The 9990-nt window shown below is 56.1% G+C and overlaps 1 protein-coding gene across 2 annotated transcripts in view; it reads left to right on the top strand.

The window, feature by feature from the left end:
* The first annotated feature begins 8482 nt into the window (after positions 1 to 8482).
* The window catches only part of mettl3 (methyltransferase like 3), a 28617-nt gene continuing 27109 nt past the window's right edge, over positions 8483 to 9990 (top strand). The window contains exon 1 of one of the 2 annotated variants that reach the window (XM_073029226.1): positions 8483 to 8675. In XM_073029226.1, the coding sequence (XP_072885327.1) occupies positions 8585 to 8675 (91 nt within the window). In that variant the 5' untranslated portion in view covers positions 8483 to 8584. The remainder of the gene's footprint in view (positions 8676 to 9990) is intronic. The other variant, XM_073029225.1, reaches the window with a different exon arrangement.

The following is a 9990-nucleotide window of genomic DNA, read 5'->3' as shown; positions in this document are numbered from 1 at the left end:
AAGTGACATGCGGGTGGGAGGTCTGTGTACAAAGTGAAGAACTTATTGCAGGGCACCGCTCTATGCAGCATCCTCCAGCCCAGATCCCCCAGGTGCATGGGAAGAACCCCCTCATAAAGGGACTTCCAGTGGGGACCCGCCTCACCTCCAGGTGGACAGACCGACCACCATGGCGTGTCGGGACGGTGGACAAGGGCAAGGAAGTGGAGGGTGTGGAGCAGCAACCCATACAAATACCTCCTACTTGCATCCCTGAATAGGACTGTGGGTGTCGAGGAGAGGTGGCTCAAATTGTGTGCACTCGGATAAGATTGTTCAGACCCTGGGAGTGTGAGATAGGACAGTGTGGAGGGAGTTTCACTCTGTATCTGACCCTGGGAGGGTGTGATGGGACGATGTGGAGGGAGTTTCACTCTGTGTCTGACCCTGGGAGTGTGTGATGGGACGGTGAGGAGGGAGATTCACTCTGTGTCTGACCCCGGGAGGGTGTGATGGGACGGTGTGGAAGGAGTTTCACTCTGTGTCTGACCCCGGGAGTGTGTGATGGGACGGTGTGGAGGAAGTTTCACTCTGTGTCTGATCCCGGGAGTGTGTGATGGGACGGTGAGGAGGGAGTTTCACTCTGTGTCTGACCCCGGGAGTATGTGATGGGATGGTGTGGAGGGAGATTCACTCTGTATCTGACCCCGGGTGTGTGTGATGGGACGGTGTGGAGGGAGTTTCACTCTGTGTCTGACCCCGGGAGTGTGTGATGGGACGGTGTGGAGGGAGGTTCATTCTATGCCTGACCCCGGGGTTGTGTGATGGGACGGTGTGGAGGGGGTTTCACTCTGTGTCTGACCCCGGGAGTGTGTGATGGGACGGTGTGGAGGAAGTTTCACTCTGTGTCTGATCCCGGGAGTGTGTGATGGGACGGTGAGGAGGGAGTTTCACTCTGTGTCTGACCCCGGGAGTATGTGATGGGATGGTGTGGAGGGAGATTCACTCTGTATCTGACCCCGGGTGTGTGTGATGGGACGGTGTGGAGGGAGTTTCACTCTGTGTCTGACCCCGGGAGTGTGTGATGGGACGGTGTGGAGGGAGGTTCATTCTATGCCTGACCCCGGGGTTGTGTGATGGGACGGTGTGGAGGGGGTTTCACTCTGTGTCTGACCCCGGGAGTGTGTGATGGGACGGTGTGGAGGGAGTTTCACTCTGTGTCTGACCCCGGGAGTGTGTGATGGGACGGTGTGGAGGGAGTTTCACTCTGTGTCTGACCCTTTTTTTTATTACAAAATCCTTTATTACAAATATTGGTGCTATACAATATAAACAAAACAGTGGCAAACACAATAACTAAACTACAAATAGACAATAGACATTACACCAAAATGTTGCCATCTTTATCCACGATAGCATTTCGAAACTCCTCTAACATCGCCGTGGACTGCGTGTGTTCTTTTTCAATATTTACCCAGGCACGAACATACCCTCTAAACATTGCCAGGCAGTCTGCCCGGGGAGATCCTCCCGCCACCCCGTTTCCAAGACCCTCGGATGGCGGATTTCGCCAGCCCCAGGAGCAAGTTGACGAGGACATCCTCATCCCTCCATGCCCCCTTCCTTACTGGATGACCATATATAAATAGGGTGGGGCTAAAATGCAACCAGAATGCAAGAAGCAGCCCACGCAAATACGCAAAAAGAGGCTGCAGCCTCGCACACTCCATGTACATGTGGTACACGGTCTCCTCCAGCCCGCAGAAGTGGCATGCGGGTGGGAGATCCATGTACAAACTAAAAAACTTATTGCAGGGCACCGCTCTATGCAGCACCCTCCAGCCGAGATCCCCCAGGTGCATGGGAAGAACCCCCTCGTAAAGGGACTTCCAGTGGGGACCCGCCTCACCTCCGGGTGGAAAGACTGACCGCCATGGCGTGTCGGGACGGTGGACAAGGGCAAGGAAGTGGAGGGTGTGGAGCAGCAGCCCATACAAATACCTCTTACTTCCATCCCTGAATGGGACTGTGGGTATCGATGAGAGACGGCTCAAGTTGTGTGGACACGGCTCCCAGAGAAGATTGCGGGGTCTGGGCCCGACAAGCAGCTCGGCCTGAGTCGGTCCACACAACTGAGCCGCACCGACATCCACTGAGGTAGGGCAAGGTTCGGCCAGGACCCCGCCCTCCGCCTGAGGAGGGGATTCCCGGCCTGAGGCGACCATGTTCCAGACTCTCAGTAGGTCCTGATAGAAGCCGGGCAGACTCCGAAAAGCAGTACGGCTGACACCCGCCGGTGGTAGCCGCATATCCTCGTGAAGACAGCGGCCCCTCCAGAGGAAGAAAGTCGCCAACACGTGCCACCTGGGAGGGTGCTCGGCGTCCAGGAATCTGCAGAGTCCTGAGGTGGAGAGCCGCCAGCCGCGTTTGAACGCACACCAGCGACTGTCCGCCCTCTCCCACTGGGAGACTCAAGACCGCTGCAGAGACCCAGTGTTTCCTGTTGCCCCAGAAGAAGTCCACTAACTTCCTCTGCATTCTCGCAACAAACGGGGCAGGAGGGGCCAAGGTGACCATCCGATACCACAACATGGAGGCCATCAGCTGGTTTATGACCACCACCCCGCCTCGATAGGAAAGCACCCTGAGAAGGCCTGACCAGAGCCCCAGCCGGGCCATGACTTTCGTCTCCAGGTCCCGCCAGTTCGCCAGCCAGGTCTCCCCAGAAGGACTCAGGTAGACTCCCAGATAGAGGAGACGTCTAGTGCTCCACTCAAAAGCTCTCATCTCCTCCGGCAGGGAGTCCACCTGCCACTGACCCACTAAGAATCCGGAACATTTCGCCCAGTTGATCCTAGCGGAGGATGCTGCCGAGAAAACTTCTTGGCACTCGCGCATCCTCCGCAGGTCATTGGGATCTGTCATCATGAGGAGTACATCATCGGCGTAGGCCGACAGGACGACCTCCATGTCCGGTTCACACAGAACCAGACCTGTCAGCCTTTGCCGTAGGAGGCTCAGGAATGGCTCGACACAGATTGCGTACAATTGACCAGACATGGGGCATCCCTGACGTACTCCTCTCCTGAAGGGAATGGGCGCTGCCAGTGATCCATTGACCTTAACAAGGCACTCCGCGGCAGAGTATAGGAGCCGAACTTGGGCCACAAAATGTGGTCCGAGCCCAAAGGCCTGCAGAGTGCCCACCAGGAAACTGTGGTCTACCCGGTCAAACGCCTTCTCCTGGTCAAGAGAGAGAAACGCTGCCCGGGACCCAGTCTCCTGCTGCAGGTGGATCAGGTCCCGTACTAGGTGGACGTTGTCCTGGATGGAGCGGCCCAGGACCGTGTAAGATTGGTTAGGGTGAATCACCTGTCTCAGTACTGGACCAAGACGGTTGGCCATTGCCCGGGCAAAGATCTTGTAGTCCGCGCACAAGAGGGAGACCGGGCGCCAGTTCTTTAGCAGGCGAAGGTCTCCCTTCTTGGGCAGCAGGACCACAACAGCTCTCCGCCATGAGAGGGGCATTTCCCCGGTGGCTAGGCTCTCCCCTAGAACAAGGCTGTAATCGACCCTCAGGACATCCCAAAAAGCCTGATAAAACTCTACACTCAGACCATCTAAGCCAGGGGATTTACCCCTCCGGAGTTGCCGAAGGGCAGTAGACAGCTCCTCCCAAGTCAGGGGAGCGTCCAGAAGCGCTGTGTCTTCTGGGCTGACCTTTGCTAAATCTTCCCACACCTCACTGCACGCCCCCGCATTTGACGGATCTGGTGAGAATAAGGACCGATAGAAAGTGCAGACTTCTTTGATAATTTCGTCAGGATCCGTGATGGAGGAGCCATCAGCAGCCAGTAGCTCCACCAGCTGCTTTTGAACTCCCTGCCACTTCTCCAACGAGTAGAAGAAGGGTGAGCCACGGTCCAAATCTTGCAGCATTTGGATCCGCGACCTCACATATGCACCTCGGGACTGCTGAAGCTGCAGATGCCTGAGTGCGTCCTTCTTCTCCTGGTATTCCTGCCACATTTGATGGTCTCCACCAGTCGGACCAAGACGGGACTCTAGGTCAAGCAACGCTCTCTCAAGCCGCTCAATCTCAGAGCCCCGCCTCTTTGTCGACCCCCTAGTGTACTCCCGACATAAAAACCGAATGTGGGCCTTGCCCACTTCCCACCACAGCCATAGGGAGCTGAACTCTCTCCGTCTCTCTCTCCAGGTGGCCCAGAACGCTCGGAATGAATCCCGGAATCGGCTGTACTCCAGCAGCCGGTTGTTAAAGTGCCAATACCCGGATCCCACCCGAGGGTGCAGAGGATTAAATTCCATCCACACAAGGTGATGATCCGAGCACGACACCGGCCGCATGGAGGATGCCGACACGTGGGAGACATAAGCCCGAGAGATATACAGGCGGTCTATCCGGGAACCCCCCTCTCTAGATCTTCTGGAGAAGGCGCTAGAGTCGGGGTGAAGATTCCGCCAGCTGTCCACCAAGTCAAAGGAGCCGACTAGCTCCTTTAACTTTTTCGCCGATGCTGGGTCGCGTTGGAGGCCCGAGCGGTCCTCCACCTCGAGGGTACAGTTGAAGTCTCCCCCGAGGATGACACAGTCCCCAGGATCGATGGAACTCAGCAAGGTGGACAGCTGACAGAATAGGCGCGTCTGCAGCACCCCGCGCCTCGGAGCATACACGTTGATAAAATGCAGCGGTACTCCATCGAGGCGCACAGCCAGGTGGAGCAGACGGCCGGGCACAACATCTTGGACCTCTATGATTTCTGGCCGGAAGGCTGGGGCCAACAGGATCGCCACCCCGCTAGAGTTGGAGCTAAGGTGACTCATGTAGACCCCACCCTGCCACTCCAGGAGCCAAGCGGACTCGTCCCCCGGGGTGGTATGGGTTTCCTGCAGGAAACTCACCGCGTATCTCCCATCCCTGAGGACTGAGAGATTGTTATATCTGCGGAGAGAGCTCCTGCTACCGTTTACATTTAAACTAGCTATGGTAAGTTTCATGCCGGGAGCACACTAGGCCTCAGCACCAGTACCCTTCCCACTGAGAGCGGTGGCGCCCTCAGCCGCACTATCCCGAAGAAAACCAAGAGCATTCTTTGCTTTCCGGGCCCGACTGCTACCATCGCTATCATGTGACCTACCATCTCCCGAAGGAGCGAGGCTGCTTTTCACCCTGATGTCCCTCACCAGGTCATCCAGAAAGGATTTCAGCTGCCGTCTGTCATTCCCTGACACAGCATTCTTCTTCCCCTTCCCCTTCCCCTTCCGTCCGAGGATGACTCGCAGGGACTTCACCAGCCTCGGCACGCTAGGCCAGCGAAGCAAGGCTAGTTTAGGCTGATGCTTTGCACCCACGGAGGAGTGAATAAACTCTCTGATCTCCTGCACAGGTATCAATGGGGTTTTTTCAGGAGGGGTGAGGATGTCCATTGTCTCACTCTCAGTAGAATCTCCCTCCAACCCCTCACTGCAGACAGATCCCCCATCTTCCTCCTCATGTGGTGTATAAGGTGGCTGCCCCTGTAACCCACACTGCACAGCGGGTACCTCCCTCATACCTTCCCGCTCCACCGTCGCATCAGTCTTATCCACAGTTGCGACGATGGAGGGAAAGTCCCCAGGGACTCCCTGCAGGCCATTAGTTGATGGGGTCGGCATGCAGGGTATATCACCCTCCCCAGGAGACAGGCATGAAGGGGACCCCAGCAGCTCTGGTCCAATGGATTCACTGGCTACCTGATGCTGACAGTGAGAGAGCTTGGTCTCCTCTCCGCTTGTCCTATTTAATACATTTGCCTCCAGGGAGGCGCTTACTGCTAAGTCCTGGGTGGAGGGCTCCGGGTCTGTTTTAGTTGTGCAAACAGGCCCAGCACTAGCTTCCTGCACAACCACACCACCCACCACAGGACTGGTGGCTACATCCGGGGATTCAGGGTTAGACACAACTTCCACCCGGATTCCCACCCCTTTCTGGGATTCCCCCTCATTTACACTCTCTGCCCTCTTGGGGGAACATTCCCTTCTCCTCTTCAAGCCGGAGGAGCACACAGGTGCGGGATTCACCGATGGAGCGTTACTCTCCGCTTCCATCACCCCATCCGACTGTGCGCTTCCCCGAGCCTCCCTCTCCACCTCAGGGCAAATGGGCGTGAGCTCTGCAGTCTCCGGGGCCGACTTCTTCATGTGTTTCGATTTCTTCCTCACTTTCCTTCCCCGCACAGGCTCCACCCCGTCCCTCGCCTGAACCTCCCTGCACGTAGCCTCAGGAACACTCACCTGAAACACAGGGGTAGGGGCAGAGACTGAAACAGACGTAAGAACAGGGACAGGGTTAGAGACAGGGTCAGGGGCAGGAGCAGGGGCCGGCACAGGTGTAGGAGCAGGAATGGGATCAGGGGCAGAGGTAGCTGGGGCACTAGTTCCCGAAGTGGACTCCCTGGGTTTTCGGGTGTTCGGACAATCCCTCCGAAAGTGCCCCACCTCCCCACACGAATGGCACCGTGGGCGCTCAGAGCTCCAATACACCTGATAATCTACCCCCTCGTGCCGGACAGTAAACCGGCCCTCAACTTCGTCCTCCTTTTCCAGCTTCATGAATACCTGTCGCTGGAAAGAGATTATGGTACGGAGGGTGCGTCTCCTGAATTTGTGCCTGATGGCAGTTATTTCTGACCGTACTTGCCCCAAGCGGGCTAGTGCGGGAAGCAGGTCCTCGTTGGGGATGAAAGGCTTTACGTGACCGAGGACGATGCGTTGTGTGGGAGCTGTCACTAGCTCCATCTGTAAAAAGATGTTCTCCACCGTGATCCCTCTACTGAGGGCCCAATGCACCAACTCATCATTCCTCAGGTAAAACACTGCCTTCCCGAACTCTTTCTCGGTGGCCAAAACACCATCTTTCCCCAACAAGTACTCCATAGCCTCCGCACACTTTTCCAGGGTAGTTCCAGTCGCAAAGTACATTGCACCCCGCGTTCAACTTTCATCGACCGAAACAGGGCGTTGTCCGAGGCTGGAGAGGCAGCCGCCTTGGCATAACTCCCCGAAGGCCTGCGACTCCCTGTAGACCGGTCCGGCATGTTACTTCTGTGTCCGAATCGAGAAAGATACGGTGGTGGTGCTGCTTATAAAGTCCTGAAGCGAGTTGAGTAACTGGCTGGAAAAGTTTGTCCTCGGCAGTACCTTGCTGGCTCAGTGCCAGAAATTCCAACGCCAGGAAAGGCTCCGTTAGTCCTGCAGAACTTCCAGGCCGTGAGAGGTCGAGACGTCTCAAACGATGTTTTGGCTCCTACACCGAACGAGAATCCCGACAATAGAGATGGAAGGAGGTTGTCCCGATGTCAGTGAGGGAACAACGGCATTTGTCTCCGGTTTTTGGAGCGACCTGGCTTCCTGGCGAGTTGCCAGCGGCCACAGCTGGGTGCTACGCAGTTCGCAGCCGTCAACGAACCCCGTCCAAACTGGCAGAAAAACTCCAAACGAAGCTTCTACACTAAACCAGCCGCTCACTCAGATGTTCAAGAGACATTTCAAACCAATTTCCAAGTAAATCACGACCTTCATAAAGCAGTTTTTCCTCGATTTCTCCCAGCGCAATCAGAACAGCTCCTCTCTGTGTCTGACCCCGGGAGTGTGTGATGGGACGGTGTGGACGGAGCTTCACTCTGTGTCTGACCCCAGGAGTGTGTGATGGGACGGTGTGGAGGGAGATTCACTCTGTGTCTGACCCCAGGAGTGTGTGATGGGACGGTGTGGAGGGAGATTCACTCTGTGTCTAACCCGGGAGTGTGTGATGGGACGGTGTGGAGGGAGTTTCGCTCTGTGTCTGACCCCGGGAGTGTGTGATGGGACGGTGTGGAGGGAGATTCGCTCTGTGTCTGACCCCGGGAGTGTGTGATGGGACGGTGTGGAGGGAGTTTCGCTCTGTGTCTGACCCCGGGAGTGTGTGATGGGACGGTGTGGAGGGAGTTTCGCTCTGTGTCTGACCCCGGGAGTGTGTGATGGGACGGTGTGGAGGGAGTTTCGCTCTGTGTCTGACCCCGGGAGTGTGTGATGGGACGGTGTGGAGGGAGTTTCGCTCTGTGTCTGACCCCGGGAGTGTGTGATGGGACGGTGTGGAGGGAGTTTCGCTCTGTGTCTGACCCCGGGAGTGTGTGATGGGACGGTGTGGAGGGAGATTCACTCTATGTCTGACCCCGGGAGTGTGTGATGGGACGGTGTGGAGGGAGAGTTACATTTTGAGTCTATTGAGAGCAGGAATTTCACTGTGCGCCTTCATACCCTGAGGAGTGTTGTAGAAAAGAGAGACCTGGAGGTATAGGCCCATGGTTTGGAATGGGGTAAGAGGGCCGAATGGCCTCTTTCGGCACCGGGCAGCGTGTCGCTGTTGTTTTGTTGTGAGGCGGCCTGTAGGCGGGGTTACGACTGCCAATCAACTAATGAAAGCTGTCAGTACTAGAGGTTGGTTAATGAGCTGTCAGTCAGAGCAGTAGGCGGGCCTCCGAGCGGAAGTGATGCACTGGGCCTATCATTCGGTTTTGCAGCCCCGCGCTCGAGTTGTGTTTACGGCCTGGAGCCCGTAACGAAGATGTCAGACACGTGGAGCGACATCCAGGCCCACAAGAAGCAGCTACACAGTCTGAGGGAGAGGCTGCAGCGGAGGCGGAGGGAGCCAGGCGGTGAGGGGAAGAGGAAGCGGCTGGGGAAAATGAAGTTAATGGGGAGGGGAGGTGGAGATGGAGGGGTGGGTCCAGGTTTGGATTGGAGGGGAGGGGCATGTAGCCGGTGAACAGTGGAAAGGGAGGGTTAGGGGCGGGGAGGAAAAGGGGTGTGGGTTAACGAGGAGGGGAATGGGTAAATGGGGTTGAGGAGGGGAATAGGGCAGGGGGTTGAGGGGGTCGGGAATGGGACGGGTTTGGGGTGAGGGATGGGGTAGTGGGGTTGAGGGGGAGGGGATGGGGCAGGGGTGGAGGGTTAGGGGACAGGGGTAGGGGGTGTTGAGGGGATGGGGCAGTGGGAGGGGGTGAGGGTGATGGAGTGGTGAGAGGTTAAGGGGTACGGGGGTGGTGGGAGGGTGTGGATGGAGGTTCAGTGGGGAGATTGTTGGAGGATGATGGGGAGGGTTGATGGGACGGGGGGGAGGTGAAGGGGAGAGGAGGGGAGGGAGTGATGAAACTGGACCAGAGCTAGTTTGTGGGGGGGTGGTGGATTAGGCAGGATGCAACAGAGGTTGGTCGGGTGAGGCTGTTTGAAGAGGAGGGAATGGACGGCAAGTGGGAGTGAAGTATTAAGTATGCAGCAAACGTGTGTACTGTTGGGGTGAACCAGGAGAGTTTAGGGAACCCTGGTTGATGAGAGATGTTGGAACTTAGGTGAAGAAGAAGAAGATTTAGGAGGTCAGGATTGAGCAAATCCTTTGATGACTATAAAGTAAGAATACCGTTACAAGGGAAATCGGAAGGGCAAAAGGAGGAAATGAGGTGGATGTAGCAGGTAAGGTTAATGAAAATCCCAGGAAGTTTTACAGCGAGATGAAAAGTAAACAACGACTAGGAAGAGAGTAAGATCACTTAGGGATCAGCAGGGCTGCCTGTATCCGAGCCACTGGAGATGGATGGGAATCTTAACGAGTATTTATCTTCTGTAGTTAATGAGAAGGAAAATATGACTGCTCAGAAGATTGGGAAAATGTGGAGATCTTTTAGAGGGCAATCATTTTACCAGGGTGGTAAAATTCACAATCTCCGGGGCCTGACTGAGCACGTCCCAGGACTTTGTGGGAGGTTTGGGAGGAAATTGCAGACACCCTTGTGGAGATAATTGCTTCATCGTTAATCACTGGTGGAGTTCCCAAAGACAGGGAGGTGGCTAATATTGCTCTGCTATTAAAGAAGGGTAGCAGTGACAAGTCAGGGAACTCCAGGGCAGGCAGCCTGACCTCAGTAGTAGGGAGGTTACTGGAGGGAATTCCAAGGGTCAGCATCTACACTGATC

This window comes from Hemitrygon akajei, chromosome 25 (assembly GCF_048418815.1).
Source record: "Hemitrygon akajei chromosome 25, sHemAka1.3, whole genome shotgun sequence".
Taxonomy (NCBI): Eukaryota; Metazoa; Chordata; class Chondrichthyes; order Myliobatiformes; family Dasyatidae; genus Hemitrygon; species Hemitrygon akajei.
This window is presented reverse-complemented; position numbering and strand designations above follow the sequence as displayed.